Source organism: Staurois parvus, unplaced genomic scaffold, assembly GCF_062004578.1.
Source record: "Staurois parvus isolate SC_StPar_1 unplaced genomic scaffold, SC_StPar_1.0 ptg000101l, whole genome shotgun sequence".
Taxonomy (NCBI): Eukaryota; Metazoa; Chordata; class Amphibia; order Anura; family Ranidae; genus Staurois; species Staurois parvus.
The window spans coordinates 1,135,152-1,154,416 of NW_028317897.1; the positions used below are offsets into that span (position 1 = coordinate 1,135,152).

General features: G+C 42.0%; 1 protein-coding gene across 1 annotated transcript in view; it reads left to right on the forward strand.

The window, feature by feature from the left end:
* RIC8B (RIC8 guanine nucleotide exchange factor B) overlaps positions 1–19,265 on the forward strand; it is a 62,880-nt gene that overhangs the window by 12,885 nt on the left and 30,730 nt on the right. Inside the window, exons 2-4 of the mRNA XM_089671198.1 lie at positions 1,755–1,802; positions 3,346–3,954; positions 14,145–14,239. Coding sequence (XP_089527324.1) covers positions 1,755–1,802; positions 3,346–3,954; positions 14,145–14,239 — 752 coding nt within the window. The remainder of the gene's footprint in view (positions 1–1,754; positions 1,803–3,345; positions 3,955–14,144; positions 14,240–19,265) is intronic.

The following is a 19,265-nucleotide window of genomic DNA, read 5'->3' on the forward strand; positions in this document are numbered from 1 at the left end:
CAGCTGAAACTGATCAACAACCCCCTCTGCTACTTAACTGACCAGATCAAAATTCTAGGAGTCTAATTGACTTAATGCTATATTCTGATTAAAATGTGTTCCTTTCATTTTTTTGAGCAGTGTACATATATACGTCCTTTAATTTTTTTTTTTGAGCAGGGTAATATACGCAAGGAATACAAAAAGCATAGTGTCTCAAATCGCTTCCAATTAGCACATGAACAAAACACGAAATGTTTATCTTTTTATGCTATCGACAAAGTTGAGAAACATTGGCACGGGTCTCATTTAAACTGGGATATTTGATGTAATGAAACCAAGTGGAATTATGAATTGCAGACCCTTATGCTTCAGGGCTTAAATATAGAAATTGATCTCAACTGTTTTTTTCTATCAGTAATTTTAGCTTTTAAAATGTTTTGTAGCATTTACATGGCATGCATGGGTACATGCATTTGTGTATAATGCATTTTTTTTATCTTATCATTAACTGTTTATCAGTAATTTTTAATTTAAAAGTTTTGTATGATTACATGGTATGCATGGCTACATGCGTTTATATATACGGCATTGTTTATTGGGGTAAAGTAAGAAAGTAGAAAACATCACGCCAAAATACTCACCTAGATCATATAGGCTCAAATCTTTGAAAGGTTTTGTAGAATTTACATGGCATGCAATTTGTGTATAATGTATTAGTGATTTAATGGATTCAATTGTTTTTCAGTATTCCTTTTATTTTAAAGTTTTTTTGTAAAAAATTACATGGGTTTAATTAGTATTCATAGACATATGTGTTTATGCATAATACATTTTTTTTGTTAAATAGAACGCATCATCTTAAAACACTTACCTAGATCATGTAGGCTTGGATTTTCAAAAGTATTTAGTATTGTTGGCATAGTTTTTTGTTATATACTTGTATTGTGTGATCCACTTCTAAGCAATAATGGTGAAATAATGACACCCACTAGGGTGCAGTGTGCAATACGAGACCACTTAGGGCATGTTTAGGTATACTGAAAAAGAATAAGTAGAATCCCTGGACAAGTTATTGCTTATCACTCATTTTTACATAAATAAAATAAATTAGTCTTTTATTGTAATATACTGTATAGACTGTACCTGTGAATTTGTATGCATATTAAGTAATCATATGGTGGCAATAAGGGTACATCCAGTGATGCATACTTGGCTTGTTCACATCCGGTCCCCAAAAGAGTCAATTTGGCAGGGTATAAATCCAGCTTCCAAAATGGTGAACATTAGCTTCCCGAAGACGTCACATTACAGACAAAACTAGTTGAAGCAGTGCTTCCCAACCAATATATCACATCCCATCCCAACAGTTTGCTCAGCGCTTTACAATATAACAGGAGACAATACAGCAACAATACAGTTCAATACAAGAGGGAAAGGAGGGCCCTGCTCCTTGGAGCTTACAATCTAAGGAAGTTCTGGATTAGAATTGAAAATGTTTCTTTTGGGTGGGACAGTAAGAGAACCTGTCCTATCAGGGCAGGCTCACCGAGAATGCACTACAGGTAAGCAACTCTGGAGATACAGCACGGGGGGACTCCTGAGCCTGGTGACAGACTAGATTCATCTGCACCCCTTCTCTACTCTTCTTTTTTTTTTCTTTTCTTTTTTAGATGGCTACCAAGAACAGCATGCTTCTGTATTTTATTTTACTTTTTTTTTTTTCTTCAACTTTATGGACTTGGCTAACTGGACTTCTGTTTTCTTCTTGACAGAATCGCTCTTTGTTTCAATTTAACTCGGCTGATGAGGACAAAAGAAAGGTATGGCTATTAAAATTGCACACGTATATTATGAACACTACTGGTCCAGCTCCAGCTGCAAACACAGGCTGCAGGTCAAGTGCCAGAAACTTCACTCAGAGTGTGGCTCTGCCTAACATGTTTTGACGTGTCATCATCAGAGGCAGAAAGGTCGTGTTTCCCGTGCAAGTTTTTATGGTTAAAACAGGCAGTGAAGAGGCAACTGTGCTTCAGCCCCAATTCAGGCGAATAGGGGGAATAGTTTGCACCCATGATTCTTTGCAACTTGGTGTGACAATCAACAAAACCGGGGGCACCTGTAGGATTAGCTTGCATTATTCAAGGCTCAGTCTACTTCTATTGCGAGAGAAAAGCTGTAAGGTGTTAAAGTTTGTTCTCAACTCCAAACAAATTGCATGCATTGTCATATTATGGTGGCCTAGTTTTATTCACTTCAAATGCTTACCTTTCTACCATTTCAGGTTACTCACAGGACTTGAATGTCCTGAAGTGTTAATATAAACTGGAATAGTTTTTTTTTTTTTTTTTTAAACTTTCCACAGATACCATGTGTAAGTTACCAGGTGTGCAGACCTCCAGCATAAACAGTAACCAGTACAAAAGTGGCATTGTCACATGGAGGAACTGGACCCTGGAATGGTTAAAACTAGTCAACAGTATTGCCTGTGGTCTCCTTGCAGCTGATCATTCCCCCTCTACCGACTTACTAAGGCCTTATTCTACACTGTGCAGAGGCTGCCATCTTGGTAGAGGCAAAGCTTTGCTTCATTCTAGAACAGCATCTCACTAAAGAGCATTGAGCAGCACAATACTTAGCAAATCTCCATGAGACTAGTCTGAGGCCTTATTCTTGGAATTTATTCTGAAGTTATAAAGCTATGAGGCTGTAAGCACAGGTGTGCCTAGGCACCCTCACACACCAGAAAAAGTACTCCTTCAGGAGGGACTCCAAACAAGGCACAATTAATTAGGCATTGATTAGACACAATTAATATTTGTTCCCTATAACATGACAGATCTTCACTTTTGAGTTTAGGCCCACCTTTAAGGGCTCATGCACATAGGGCATTTGCTTTGCTTCTCTGACATCAAAACTGCTGGCCGGAGAATGCGCTACTACTCACATGTGCCTAAAAACATCTAGTGTTTTAGGCACAGGCACATTCACTTTTTTTTTTCTTCGGAACATCAATTCCCATGTCATGCAAGCAAAGCTTCTTGCTTTGAGGATTTTTACAAGTGTCACAGAGCAATTTTCTATCCTATTTTTTAGTGATTTGCCAAAATATTTGAGTATTTTTCTCCCAGATATACAATTTGCAATAATGGAAAAAAGGTACTTGACCAATTTTTGCTGTTCTCAGATCAGTAGTATTGCTTGATATGTTGCATTACCCAGCACTACTTTCTGGGTTGATGAGTTGGAAATTTCAGGATTGGCTAATAAAGCTGCTTGCCACAGTAATGGGCCAATATTGAAGCTATGCTAACAGGAAGGTGTGGTGCCAGGCTACCAATTCACTTTATTTTTCTTTTTTTGCAGAAACTGTGTCAAACAATTTTTGAACTCTTGGAAAAGGGAACAACCACTTCTTGCCAGATTGCCTGCTTGGAGGCTCTCCGAATCCTCTCCCGGGATAAAAAGGTTTTAGCGCCAGTGGTCACAAGGGAGAACACAAAGACCCTCATGAAGCTGGCAAAACTGGACCCTGAACTGAAAATTCTAGGTGACTCTGCAGACTATCCAGTTATTGTGGAATCATTGAAGTGCTTGTGCAATATTGTGTTTAACAGTCCTGAGGCTCAGAAGCTGAGTCTGGAATTAAATATGGTTACTAGGCTCTGCCACCTCTTGGAGATGTGCGAAGGTGGGCAGACAATCAATGACATTCGCTGCTTTGATCTAAGGCTGCTCTTTCTCTTAACACTGCTGCATACAAACATCAGGTCTAAACTGAAAGAGGAACTGCAAGGGCTCCCACTGCTGACAAACACCCTGGAGAGCATTTTGGGTATTCACTGGGTTGGGGAGTACCGGGCTGCTGCAGAGGTTGGCTCGCAACCATTCTCTAGGCAGGAGACAGACTGCATCATAGAGGCACTTAAGGCTCTCTTTAATGTGACACTGGACAGCTGGAATATCCACAGTGAGGTAAGATATCTAATATTTTGCTTACTAATCTATCCGTATAACTGGGCTTCAAATGAGCCTGTCACTTTAAAGAACAAAAAAAAAGTGCCTATCAAAAACCTAGTTGGTGCTTGCCTGTTCTTCTGCTTGCAGAGCCTGATCCCTCTCTATTCCCTGTGGTTCATCCCATCAACCCCTTTGTCACTACAGGACACAGTAGTAACAGAGGGGATAGTGGAAGGAACCACAGCACTCAGCAGACCAGTAGTCTGACACCTGGTGTGACAGAGGCAGAAGCTTTTTTTGTGAGAATTAAAAAGAGAAGATTAATGGCATGGGTGATGAGACAGGTAAGTATTACTATTTTTACAGGGTTGTCCCTTTTTTTTTTTTTTTTTTTTTTTTTTTTTATTAGCAGTTGCTGTAATGTCTAGAAGGGCGTGGTCATCTTTAAGTGTATGCAATGAATACAGCTTAAAACGCAACTTTAACAAAAAAAAGCGTAAAAGGCAGTAACTTTTAATGCAGAGGAGATATACTATGTCTCTGCTACAATACAGTTCCTTACCTGCTCGTTCGCTGACCCTTACACACGTAGCTCGGTATACAATGTTAAAGTTCTGGGGTGAAATGAACTCCCACGCATATGCGGGAGTCACAGCATCTTTGCCTGACCGATGGAAATTACTGGAGATCAGTACCTGGAGGCTGCTATGCTGACGATATCAGCAGCCAGTGAGGAACTCCAGAACAAAGTAGTGTTGGAGAGAAGGGGTGTAGTTAACCTTTAAACTGCCTGCCTTCAGGCACTCTCCTCAGATTGAAACTTCTGGAGCCATCTAGAGGGGGAGGAGCAACAGCCTCCTCATTAAAATGAGGATGCAGAGGAACCATGCTCTGCTGGGGCACAGTCTGGAGGATAGGGTAAGTAAACTGCTTTTCCCATCCCCTAGAGCTAAAAGTATTTAAAGTGTTGCTAAACCCACAACAGTAAAATCAGTCTGTATATGCAGTAAAGCATGCTTGTTATACTCACTGTGGAACCTAAGGAGTTAATCCTCTGCATTTTGTAAAAAGGCCGTTTTTATCCCTTCTTTTCTGTTCCATCCCTTTTTCAAGAGACCACCTCTTATCTCCTAATAGGACAGACTGAGCTGTAGGCATTTGCACATGCTCAGTTTGGTGTGTATTGCAAGAGGCTTTTTTTCTTGGGAGAGTGCATGTGGTCAGCACAGGGCCAATCAGCACTGGTCAGACACAGAGGTCAGGGGTTTTGCATCCTCCTAGAACAGAAAGAAAACTCCTACAAGCTTTAGCTAGTTCTTTGCTGGACACTGATAGAAGCCACAGGACCGCTCTAACTTCTGATGAGAAAAGGTATTTAGCAGTTTATATTTACTAAAATAATTGCACTTCCATGTTCTGTGTACCATGGGAGACCAGATATAGTGAATGCAGGGTCCTGGGTTTAGTAACACTTTAAGGCTTGCAGTGCAGGCGCAGCCACACTGCAAGGAAGGATTTACTTTTCCTGGAGTTGAGCTGTAACGATTATAGATCTGCATTTGTCTTAGATGCCTGGAGTTAAGTTTACATTTTCTGGGGAAGGAGTGAGGCGAAAATCTACAATGATGCAAAGCATCCTGCAGGAAACTTCAGGAACTGTGATGTTCATTGTGTATTATATAATGTTGGTGCAATCTATAAACTGAATACACTAAAGGGATAAGACATACTAAAATCTACAGAATGCAGAATGGTGAACAGAAGTACAGGGGATTTGTATTGTACACAATGCATGGTAGTTACTATGGAACAAGCCTGAAATTGGGTATAATGGTGAAGACCTTCAGGTGTTACTAAACCCAGGACGCTGCATTCACTATATCTGGTCTCCCACAGTACACACAACATGAGAATACCATTATTTTAGTAAATCCCGCTAAATACCTTTTCTCATCAGCAGTATAAAGCAGTCTTGTGACTTCTATCAGTGTCCAGCTGAGCACTGGTTAAAGCTTGTAGGAGCAGTTTTCATTCTGCTCTGACTGTCCTATGAGACTGCATAACCCCTGACCCTCTGTATGGACTGTGCTGATCATATGCACGCTCTCAAAGAAAAACAAAAACTAGCAATACACACTAAACTGAGCATGTGGAGATTGACTCCTAGAGCTTCGTACTATCAACTGATGGATTGGGGACAGTAGAAAGGGAGCATTGAAGAAGACAGGATCAAACAGCCTTTTTACACAATGCAGAGGATTAACTGCTTAGGTTCCGCAGTCAGTTAAACAAGCATGCTTTACTGCATATACAGACTTGATTTTACTCTTATGGGTTTAGTAACACGTTAAATCAGAACTAAATACATGAGGGTTTCCCAGGGCTCTTGCCATAATGTGCCCTCCACTATTGATGAGGGCCATGCTCCCCCCTCATTTCTCCTAGTCTTCAGGTCAGAAGTCTTCAGTCCTTTGAATTGGCTAGCCAGAGGGGCGCTCGCAAGCAGTGATCCGAGATGGCTGCGTGTTAGCTTCGCTCCTCACCACCTGAACACATCTTCATCTCCTGGCCGGATTGAATGGTCCCCTACCTACCCCCAAGCCTTCTCCACACTCCCGGGGTCCCAGGAGGTTTAAATGGGGAAGCGCTTGATCTCCGCCTGGGCGTCTAGTGCCAAACGCATGGGCCGCAGGCGAGACGAGACCACTTCTCCGGACGCCATCTGGGAGGCGCCGGCCTCGAGTCCAGATCACTGGCTCCACTTCCTGGCCGCTCCTGGGAGAAGGTCCAGGACCGGAGACGCTCTCTCCCATCTACTTCCTCAGCGACTGGATCTCCTCGGTCTGACCCAGGCTGAACGGATCTCCCAGGGGCCGTGAGTTATTTCATATTGCCATGCCAGGCCCGGAGTCACCGACTCCTTTCTGGACTGACCGGAATCCTTGGTCCCGAATTTTGGACCTCCTGATCTGCCCGCATATGTCTACATTTGGACCCTTTATTTTGCCGCACCTGTACCCCCCCTTGACCTCCCCCCATCCTTCCTGCCCCCCTTCGACTCTCTCTTCCCCTTCCTTTTCCCCTCCCCCCCTTTTTTTCTCTTTTCTTTCTCCACCTCTCCCCCCATCCCCCCCCTTGCTTTCCTCTCCACCTCCCTCCCCCCCTCCCGAACTTTCCCCCCTTCCCCTCTACTTCCATACCCTCCTCTCCTTCCCTCCCTACCCACCCTCCTCTCCTTCCCTCCCTCCTCTCCTTCCCTCCCTTTCCACCCTCCTCTCCTTCCCTCCCTTTCCACCCTCCTCTCCTTCCCTCCCTTTCTTTGTTTTCACTTTGTTTCGCCTCCTCCTGTGCTTTGCAGGTGGGGATGCCCCCCAGTGTAGACATGGAGATCGGCCCTTAATTTGCTTAAGAATGTGCTTATATATTTCTGCCTTTTCTTTACCCTTTTTCTCCCTTTTCTTTACCCTTTTTCTCCCTTTTCTTTACCCTTTTTCTCCCTTTCCTATCCCCTGCTGCTGTGGGGATACACTGTACATTGGCCTTTTGGGCCACTAGCAGCCATGTGTCCGGTGGTAGAGCACCCTCATTTCTCACATCCGGGATTGTGATGTGGTCCACTTTTGAAGTGGTTATTGTTCACATTTTACCCGCCTCCTCTCTCCTTCCTTCTTTTGTCCTTTCCCTGCTTTCCTTAATTTTTCCATCTATTTTTTCTTTTACAAACCTGTGCGCTTTGGACCTCCCTTTCGATATGGCTTTCTGCGATGGGACAGAGGTGGCCCTGAGGGGTATTCTACATGAGTGTCTAAACTTTATCTCCATGTGATGGTGTCTTGTCCTCTGAAGATCTATTTTCCCAATATCCATGAGTTCACTTCACCTATTAAATGATCCAAAGTTTTCCACTCTCTTAAGTCCAACCGTATTGACCTTGTTTGTCTCAGGAGACCAGGTTCTCCTCCACCTCCGCCCCTAGATACCTCTCTCCCCACTATCCTACCTTCTACCTCACTTCTGCCCCTGAGAAACGCAGGGGAGTCATGATTGCGTTTAGACGTCATTTATTGTTTGATTGCTCGAAACAGATTGTAGACCCCACGGGTAGGTACTTTCTTCTTCAAGGGGCCCTCAATGGCCAAGAGGTCACATTGGTTACATATTACACCCCCAACCAATTTCAATATAAATTTTTCTCGCACCTCTTCCAGGTTATCTCCCGTCATAGCTCAGGGACTCTCATCCTCCTGGGGGACTCAAACATCACATTGGATTCATCAGTTGATAGGCCTTACGCCCTAGGAGCTTCCCGTCTCATGATCAGGCGACCGAAGAGAAGATGCACATGATGTTTCGCTCTCATGGTTTAGTTGATGTCTAGCGTGAATTCCACCCCCGCGGTTGGGATTTCACTTTCTATTCTGACCCGTACTAAAGCTTTTGTCGGATTGACCATGTCTTCATGCCTTTTCGCTCTTTACATTTAGTTGACTGTGTCAGGATCCACACGTCGCCTTGGTCGGATCATGACTCGCTTATCTTAAATCTCTCACATGTGACCTTGGACCTTGATCACTTTGGTGGCTCAATGACTCTCTTCTCACAGCACAGTATACCTTCCTGCAAATACATTCTAACATACAAACCTTCTTTGATGACGTTGTGGGTTTGGTGTCCTCGGTGATTTCCCTTTGGGAGGCCACAATGTGGGGTCATCTTATCCAAATTGCTTCCGTACGTAAATGGGAACAGGAGCAGAAGCTTCGGATCTCGCCACTCGTCTGGCAGTGGTGGATGCGGCCTGGAAATCTCCTTCTGCCCGAACCTGGAGGGCCCCCGGCAACATTGTCGTAAAATTGAACTTTCTGGCCTCCAACCAGGCAGAGAAGGCCCTTTGCTGGGCCACACATAAATATTTTTCTTCTGCCAATAAACCGGGTGTTATGTTGGCTTGGAGGCTGAACTCTGTGGTTGCCTCCTCAAATCTGTCAGACTGCATATGGCCGGCGGTGAGCTTTCATCTGACCCAAAAAAAATTGTAAACTCCTTTGCCACTTTTCTCTCATCCCTTTACTCCCAATCTACTTCCTTTCCTATCGACAGCTCACATCTCCATGATACCGAAATCAGAAACTGGTAGATGCTTGGCATGAATTATGCCCAAAACTGTGCAGTGAAACAAGAACTGACAAATGGCACAAATGGTGCCTTTTATACGTAGACAATAAGACGGTCAGGATAAATGACCTGACTGAAGACAATAACATAGGACCACCAAAAGTCCTCCCACATAAATGTGTAATACGTATAACACGTGATAGGTGACCACACAAAAAACTCTATATAGATAGATAGATATAGATAGAGATAGATATATAGATAGAGAGAGATATTTATATCTATATATATATATATATATATATATATATATATCATGCTCAAGTCCCTGACATTTGGGACTAAATACTATGAAATAAACATCAAAATTTGTGACAACACAAATAATTTTAAAGTGACACTCTGTGCTGCATAAAATAAAAAAGCACTAATAGGCAGAAATGGCCAGAGATATGTGCCACCAATAATGATAACCACAGAAGAAAAGTCCACGTGTGTGATCCTCAATATAGCTGGATATAGTAGAAATTCCAGCAATGACCATAAATGATGCAGGTGTAAGGAATGGGATCCGTCACCGGCTAGATTGCCCCCTCACCTTCAAAAAGACTTTGTAATGTTAGGCACAGCTACCCGCCCAATCTGCAGGTACGGGTCTGGGTTAGCAGGTTAGAAGGACCCAACAGTAGAGTCTACTTGGTCTTCCACACAGTACAGAGTTCAAGTCCAATTTGATGTTAATCCTCACAAATGACTTTTGTTTTCCGTTCCCCAGACAGCTTGTTGCAGAACTAAGCCTACCCAATCAAAAGTTCTGAAGGTGTAATATAAGGGGATCATCATTTATCTATGTATTTCTGTTTATGTATAATATATAGGTTATTGTGTTGGAGCGCAGCACCATTTTTCTTTCTTTTTGTACTAGTTACTCTATCCAGGTGTATAGCCAGGTGATAGCAGCTTCCCAATCTTAGGACATCAGTATATTCTGGGTAGTACAGGTGGTTCCTATTTCATTTTGTCAAGCCTGCCAGCATAAAGACTTTTTTTTTTTTTTTTTTATAAGTTCTGTATTAAATGATGCTTAAACAAAAAGCAAAGGGGGAGGGGTTAAAGCTGAACTCTTGCTTTGAAAATATTAAATTCCGCTACCACAAAGGGGTAAACATCAAAATCCCTTTGCAATGCAGTCACCTTTTGGTGAAAGGAGCAATGATATTGCTGTACTGCACATAACCAGTGCAGCCAGCAGATTTGTTGGAGGGATGCAACAGGTCCACCTACTACAGGCTGCTGCAAAACTGCAGGGGGCAGATAAAAGAAAAATCGCCCTCCTCAAGGGAGAGCAGCAGTGACTGGTCTTCATTACAGAAAGCTTCTTTAGAGGTAAACATTTCACATTGGATTACTGCACAGATCTACACAAAGCATTTCAGCTTGAAAGTCAATCTAAATCCACTTAAGTAGAACTCAAGGCAAAAACAAGATGAATAACGGGCAATTATAAAGAGCTTTTGCTGCAACAGCCAAATGTTAATCCACAGACTTCCCCCTGTAGTGTGAGGGGTGTGTTTTGTGGGGGTTTTTTATTTTTGGTCACCTCTGCTGTATGCTGACTGCAAGAGGCTGACATGGGTCAAATTCAGGTCTTTACAAAGATACAGAGCTGAATTCCTTTGTTTGTGTTCAGAAAAATGAGATAAAAAGTGGTAGGAGCACTTACAGCAGAGCTCTGGACAGCTTTTACTGCAAAGTAAATGTAGGGGGATGGTATTGATGGTAGTCTGTTTTGGGATTGGAAACCATCTTAAATATGACATCCCACAATCTCCCATAACAGGCTTCCTTTAATTTTTACTGTAAGCATTGATGCTGCTTTATGTATGTTTATAGTGTTTTAAGCACAAAAGGTATAACACTTTTCATGACTTGAAAATATTCTTTATAAGGCTTTTATTTAGGAATGCACCAAAAGTTCTGCAGTCGAAACATATTGGCCGAAAATAGCCCTGTCAGCATTTTACCGATAGGAAAATTTCTGCCGATACAGGGGGCTGTGTGTACTGCAGATGTGGGGGGAGTTGGAGAAAGGCAGTAGAGGAGCAGTGTATACAGTGAGCTACCGCTAAATGTCAATGCTGGTTTTTAAATGTAATTACCGGCTTTTCTTTTCCCCCTTAACTATAGCTCCGAGAAGGGTCTGTCATTCTCACCGATGCTAAAGGAAAAAAAGGGGCGGGGTCACCCAGTGACATTACCTAGTGACCCCCACCCTTTAGTTTTCTTTAGCGGAGGGGAGAATTGACCGCTCCTCCTCGGATCTATAGTGAAGAAAAAAAAATCTGGTAATTGCATTTAAAAACCATGCCAGTTTTTAAACCTAATTACCGGCTTTTTCCCCTTCACTATAGCTCCAAGAAGGAGCTGTCATTCACCTCGCTGCTACAGGAAATAAAGGGGCGGGGTCACCCAGTTACATTACCCAGTGACCCCCGCCCCTTAGTTTCTTTTAGTCACGGGGAGAATGACAGATCCTTCTTGGAGTTATAGTGAAGGGAAAAAAAAGCTGGTTGGCAGTGACATACAGTGGATGTAAAAAGTCTACTCACCCCTGTTAAAATGTCTGGTTTCTGTGATGTAAAAAAATTGAGACAAAGATTAAATAATTTCAGAACTTTTTTTTCTACCTTTAATGTAACCTATAAACTGTACAACTCAGTTGAACAACAAACTGAAATATTTTAGTTGGATGCAATTAAAAATGAAAAAACTAAAATAATATGCTTGCATAAGTGCACACCCTCACACTAATACTTTGTTGAAGCACCTTTTGATTTTATTACTACCAGAATTCTTAAGGTTTTGTGCAAATATTGACTGGTATTTGGAACTGTTCATAATTCCCTCTACATTGACTAAGGCCCCAGTTCCAGCTGAAGAAAAACAGCCCCACCATGCTTCACTGTGGGTATGGTGTTCTTTTGTTGATGTGCAGTGTTGTTTTTGCACCAAACATATCTTTTGGAACTAAGGCCAAAAAGTTCAACCTTGGTTTCATCTGACCAGAACACATTTTCCCACATGCTTTTCGGAGACTTCCGCTGTGTTTTTGAAAAATTTAGCCAGGCTTGGATGTTTTTCTTCGTATTAAAAGGCTTCTGTCTGGCCACTCTACTCCATATCCCAGACATGAAGAATACAGGAGATTGTTGTCACATGTACCACACAGCCAGTACTTGCCAGATATTTCTGCAGTTCCTTTAATGTTGCTGTATGCCTCTTGGCAGCCTCCCAGACAAGTTTTCTGCTTGTCTTTTCATCAATTTTGGAGGGATGTCCAGTTCTTGGTAATGTCACTGTTGCGCCATATTTTCTCCACTTGATGACTGCCTTCACTGTGTTCCATGGTATATCTAATGCCTTACATTGTTTTGTACCTTTCTCCTGACTGATACTTTTAACAATGAGATCCCTCTGATGCTTTGGAAGCTTTCTGCAGACCATGGCTTTTGCTGTAGGATGAGACTAAGAAAATGTCAGGAAAGATCTACTAGAACAGCTGAACTTTTATTTGGGATTAATGAGAGGCACTTTAAATGATAAAAGGTGTGTACTGACTCCTATTTAACATGATTTTGAATGTGATGGCTTAATTCTGAACACAGCTACATCCCCAGTTATAAGAGGTGTGCACACTTATGCAACCACATTATTTAATTTTTTTACGTTTACTCCCAAACCCCCCCAATTCAGTTTGTATTTCAGTTAAGTTGTACAGTTTATAGGTCACATTAAAGGTGGAAAAAGTTCTGAAATGATTTATCTTTGTCTTATTTTTTTTACATCACAGAAACTTGACATTTTAACAGGGGTGTGTAGACGTTTTATATCCACTGTATAGGGGCAGCCAGTGAGGGAACCTGAGTGTATACACTGTTCCCTCACTGTATACATTGCTCCTTTCCTGCCCCCTCTTTACACACACTGCCACCCAACCCTCTCCCCCCTACAAAGAGGACCTGTCACCCATATGCTATCACATAGGGGAATATTGCTCCCGTATATGATAGCAATAAAATCATAAGTTAAAAAAATAACAGATATTTCAGTTTTTGGCATCGGTTTCGGCACCAGAATTTTCATTTCGGTGCACCACTACTTTTATTGGAAAGTGTGAGGTGTATAATATGATGGGGGGAGGGGGTTGCAGGACACTGTTAACCACAGTGATGGCCACAGCCAGCAGTTATATTTGTAAGTCTATCATGGCAATTGGATTCCTTTCCCATGGGAGGATTCTGCTCTAAGTGTTAAATCATTGATTTTAAATGGCTAGAAGTGCAAACTACTAAATCACTGGGGAAGAGATTTTTAAACGGCATTATATGGAAGACAGATTATGTTGAAGTCCCCCACTCCTGTTCAGGGATGTTGGTCCTAGTTTGGCATTGATGGCCTTGTTCACATCTCTTGCAAGTTGCGTGTCCCCAACCAACCATCCCCCAAAGCTCTCATTGTAAAGCTCTATTACCATTTTGCTACATTACCTAAAAATCGCATATGTGCTATCCTGTTAATCAGCATACTTTGTTATAGTTGGGTTAAATATCTGGGGTTAGGCAAGATATAACTATTTCTTGGGAGGAAGGGGGACAGAAAATTACCAGAAAATGCATTTCAGATCCAGTGCAGTCACATGATAACCTGTGTCAAGGATTGCTTGATAAGAGCTGAAACATGAAGTCTCATGACAGCCTCCATTGCACCCGCTGTCAGCGCAGCTGCTTACTGACACAGGGGAGCCGCAACTGTGACCGCACCAAAACTCCCCCTTATGGAGGCTTGGAGCTCTCATTGTGTATCACTGCTGCCTCTTGTGAAAGCAGAGCCAGCTTTCCAGGAGGCAGTGTTTTTGCCACAGCGTCAACAGTGCATCCAGGAAATGGATGGAGCGTCTTGTGGTCGATTAGATTTTTCTTATTCAAGGTAATGGGCAGTCAGTAAAGTAGATCATGTGTGATACTTATACAACTATACTATTTTTTGGCAATTTTCCTACAGTGTTTTATTCTTTACAATTTGCCTTGCAGAGTGATGCTCACCAATTTCGTCACCTGGTTGCACTTTTACGGCATATTTTACTGTCCCAGGGTCCTTCTGAGGAGAAGACAGAGGAACTGCACAGGTTGGTTAAAGACTGTTGAAATATATTTTTCTATGAAAATTATAAAGGCCAATTAAAGGGAAACTGTAATATATTCTAGCACAGGGGTGGGCAACTGTGGCCCTCCAGCTGTTGGTGAACTACAAGTCCCATCATGCCTCTGCCTTTGGGAGTCATGCTTGTAACTGTCAGTTTTGCAATGCCTCATGGGACTTGTAGTTCTCCAACAGCTGGAGGGCCACAGTTGCCCACCCCTGTTCTAGCATATATATATATATAAAAAAAAAAACACTTTGCAGCTTTCTTAGAGGTGGTGGCTGCATTAGGTCCCCCCCCCCCCCCCCAAGGCTAAGAACAAAAAGAAATGCTTATCTTGCCAGAAATGCAGTGTCCTTGTCACTTCTATGAGCTAAAATGGAAATTTCTAGCATATTAGTCTCCCTAGTACAGTGCCTTGAAAAAATATTCATACCCCTTGAAATTTTCCACATTTTATCATGTTACAACCAAAAATGTAAATTTATTTTATGTGCTAGCTAGACCAACACAAAGTAGCACATAATTGTGAAATGGAAGGAAAATGATAAATGGTTTTCTAAATGTTTTACAAATATCTGAATAGTGTGGCGTGCATTTGTATTCAGCCCTCTTTACTCTGATACCCCTAACTAAAATCTAGTGAAACCCATTACCTTCAGAAGTTACCTATTTTTAGTAAATAAAGTCCACTTGTGTGTAATTTAATCTCAGTTTGTTAGAGAACATTAGTGAATAAACAGCATCATAAAGGCCAAGAAACACACCAGACAGGTCAGGGATAAAATTGTGGAGAAGTTTAAAGCAGGGTTAGGTTATTAAAAAAAAAATATCCAAAGCTTTGAACATTTCACGGAGCAATGTTCAATCAATCTTCGGAAAATGGAAAGAGGATGGCACAACTACAAACATACCAAGACATGGCCGTCCACCTAAACCATAAAATACATTTATGTTTTTAGTTGTAACATGACAAAATGTGGAAAATTTCAAGGGGTATGATTAGTTTTTCATGGCACTGTATGTAATGGAGAGGAAAAAGGGCAGATGTGTTTGAAGTCCAGTCAGTGTGACAACGCTAGCTCCCTCCATAGATACAATAGAAAAATCAGTATAGACCTGGATAGACAGGAAATGTTGTTCACAGGATGACCAAATGGAAAAAATTGAATGCTGTCACTTCATCTAAGGACCAATAAACTGGAATATTTGAGTTTAGATACCATTTTTAAGTTTACACTCTTGAATTTCTAAAAAAAGCTCCTTACAAATTCTATTTTAGCCCATAAACATATTAAAATGCATTAGACATTCTTTTTTAAAGTGTCTGTGTACCCCACCCATGAACATCTCCTATTTGCTTACCTTTGGTCTGTTAAATACTGTTGTGTGTTTGTGTGATGTGTTATGTGCTTTATCTATGCGAAAAGTGCCAAAACCAGATCCTGCCAAGCATCCAGTGATAACTTTCTGTGCATTAACAATGTTGTCAATGCTTTGCACTAAAGAAAACCTATTATTATGGAAATGGAGGAAGGTGTTTATCCAAAACTAGTTTAGCCTTTAGTTTTAAGGTAAAATAGTTTTTATTTTCCCTGTGCTCCCCTTACCCCATGTGAAGGAGAAGAGGAGAGAAATCGGCGCTGTGCACAGCTGCATCTCTTCTACCCCCTCTTCCTCTTCACACAGGGACTCTAACAGCGGCAGGGGCCATTGCTTCTTGCTGCTGTAAATCAAATGCAGTAAAGAGGTAATGGGGGCGGGGCCAAGTCCCACTGTGTCTTTGGATCGCGGCTCTATAGAAACACAGGTCGAAAGCGAGCACACAGTATGTCCCGTAGCAAAGGGCTTGCTATGGGGACACAAAGAAGAGGAGGAGCCAGTATCGCCATCGAGGGACCAAAGAAGAGAAGGATCGGGGGTCACTCAGAGCAAGTAAGTATAATGTGTGTGTGTGTGTGTGTGTGTGTGTTTGGGTGGTTTTGTGGGGGGATTTGTTGTTTGTTTTTACCCCAGGCTTTAACACTTTTAAGTACTTTGACTTTTCTGATCTGAATACTTCAGTGACTCAAAGTAATCTAAGTAGCTGTCCTTTTTTAGAGTGGGCCAAGGCAGCCCCAATTTTTTTGACATGTTACTTTCTTTGTTAATTTAAAGACCTTCTAAATCTTTTCATGTCTTACAGTAATTGATTTATATCCACTGCAAAAAGACTGCTTATTTATAGCGTAGCAAATCAAAATCCTAACTAGGTAACATTGGTTGTAATGGCAATACAAACCATAGTTCTTTTTGACAATCCAATATAAGATTACTTGAAATCTCCTTTCATGTTGAGTTCTGGCTGTCGACCATCTCTCCTCCAACTTCCCTGCATGCTTTGCAGCTTCTCTGCTGTTTACTTTCTTATCCCATGGTAGCTTGCTGCCTGCAAGCAGTGATTCCTGTATTGACTCCACCTCCTGAAACTCCTCCTCCTCTCAGCACCTCTGTAGTTCAGAAGGCAGGCTCTGTGAAATGTGTGTCACAGCAGTGCCCATAAACAGGGCATAGTGAGTGTCTCAATTCAGGCAATTAAGTGTGGGAATTGTCAAAGAGAAATTTACAAACTTCAAGATTTGTTCTAATTATCAGGAGTAAGCTAGCAATTGAAATAGAATGTGGAAAGGTGTATGATTAACATTGTGGCCATAGTTATGCTTTATATATTGAGATGTATAGACTAACCATAGAAGGAGCTCTACCTGTTACTACTACGACTTTGACTTTGAAACAATGTTGTGTGGCCAATACCTGAACATCTGTAAGCAGAGAGGCTAAGTCAACAACTCATGAACTTTGTTAAAGAGCAGTAAAGCAAAACTAATCTGTTGCAGAGCAGTGCATGAATCAAAGTATGTAACAAGCAATGTGCCAGCCCTATGTTAACATCCAATTTGATTGCTGAACTTTTAATGCCTTAGGCTAGTTACGTCATGCTGATCTTTGACAAGTCTTTCTGAAAGTTTGAGAATGCGTACATGCCCTATTATGATGGGATGAGAGCCAGATGTATCTTCCAGAAAGGTGTTTTGGCTTGCAATAATGAAGTTCCGTGTAACACACAGCAAACGACTTGCCACATGGCTACCCTGGAAATCAGAATTTCCCAGCCAGATAAATACCTTGTTGCAAGGTTTTGTATACGTGCTTAAGAATTTAAAATATACGGTAGATTGAGTAAGCAACCAGAGGGTTAAGTGCCAGCACCTAGAAAAGTCTTTTCATGATTTTTGCAGAATGATCTCTTCTACCAACTGACATTTCAGAGATAGGAGGTTGGTCTTTGTGGCTTGGCACCGCAGCTCTTTCCTCCTGATACTCATTCTACAGTTATTATGAGCAGCACTGTGACCAAATGTGAGGTTTGGAGGAGATGGACAGCTGGCCTTAATTTGCTAAACGCAGTATGTACATAATGGTGTGTCCCAGGTCTAGAGTGTTCTGGGGTGAAGCTAGGCACCGGCAATCAGACAATGCCATACAGGGCAAACCTAGTCAGTGGTGGACCATGCAGCAGCTTATGCTCCAGTTCACTGCCACTCAGTTTAACAAATGGCTATGAAGAGAAAACCCTGTACTTGCTAGGTATGGGTAGCATATGACTCTCTCCTTCCTCCATTACATAGTGCAAATGCTTGGCTATTGGATGTTCAGGCAGATAACACTGTCATATGGGAGAGTCCTGTGTAAGCTACAACTCTTCAATCCTGGCAGTAAATCGGTCTGTGGGAAGGCAAAGAGGAGATGTATAAGCGTCTCCAGGACTGGCTTTAAAATGAACCTGTTGCTTTACTGTGTATAGGCAGTGCACAGGTTCACGTTAATACTTGGTAATTTTCCCTGTCAGTCCAAGTGCACTTAAAGGTTCGCCTTTTCTTTTAATACATGCCATTCTTGCCACCTCCTTCTCTTCTGGGTTCCTCTGCCAGTGGCCTCAGCTCCTCCTCCCAAGTGCCTCTATAGCAAGCCACTTGCATGGGGTCACTTGTGCAGGCCTGATCCCAAGCCAGGCTGCATGTGCCTCTAGACAGTGTGGCTTGGCCTCAGCCCCACTCCCTCTCACAGGATTTGATTGACAGCAGCAGGAGCCAATGAGTCCTTTTGAAGAGAAGTGTTCCTGTTCTCAGACATAGGGCTGGATCAAGGAAGGGCTAAGTAAGTTATTTAAGTTGGGGAGGGGGGATGTAGCTGAAGTGTGTGTGTTTTTTTTTTTTTTTTCGTACCCTAAATGGTTGTAAGGCTTGAGGTTTTAACTTAGTGCATTCTGTGCATTAAGTAAAATGTGGGCTGCTATTGTAAAACTCCAGAGAATGCTAGCTGCTGGGGAGCCATGGTGGTCCTTTACTAAACCCATGACCCTGCATTCACTATATTTGGTCTCCCACAGTACACAGAACATGGAAATGCAATTTTTGTAGTGAATATAAACTGCTAAATGCTGATTGGCCCTGTGCTGATCGCATGCACCCTCCCGAAAAAAAAACAAAAACTGTCTAGCAATGCACACCAAACTGAGCATGTGCAGAGTGCTTCCTAGGGCTCTGTGCTATCGGCAGATGGATTTGGGAACAGTAAAAGGGGATGATCAAACAGCCTTTTTACACACTGCAGAGGATTAACCCCTTAGGTTCCACAGTGAGTATAACAAGCGGTCTTTACTGTATATACAGGCTGATTTTACTTTTGCGGGTTAAGTAACACTTTAAGCTTCAGCCTGTTGAGACACTGATCCTAGAAAACCTGCAGATATGCAGGATGTGGGAGGTTTCCATAATGTATAGTATATGTCATTATCTTTCCCATGCTGATCAGTTGGACACAAATGTTGAAAATGATATTGTCTGTTAATTATTTAATGGCTTATGTTAAGCTATGGAGCATCTTGCTGTAATGCTTCTCTTTATTCCCACACATGGCTATTGCTGAGGTTTTTGCACATTGTTTTAATGTAAAACACAGCTTGGTGGGG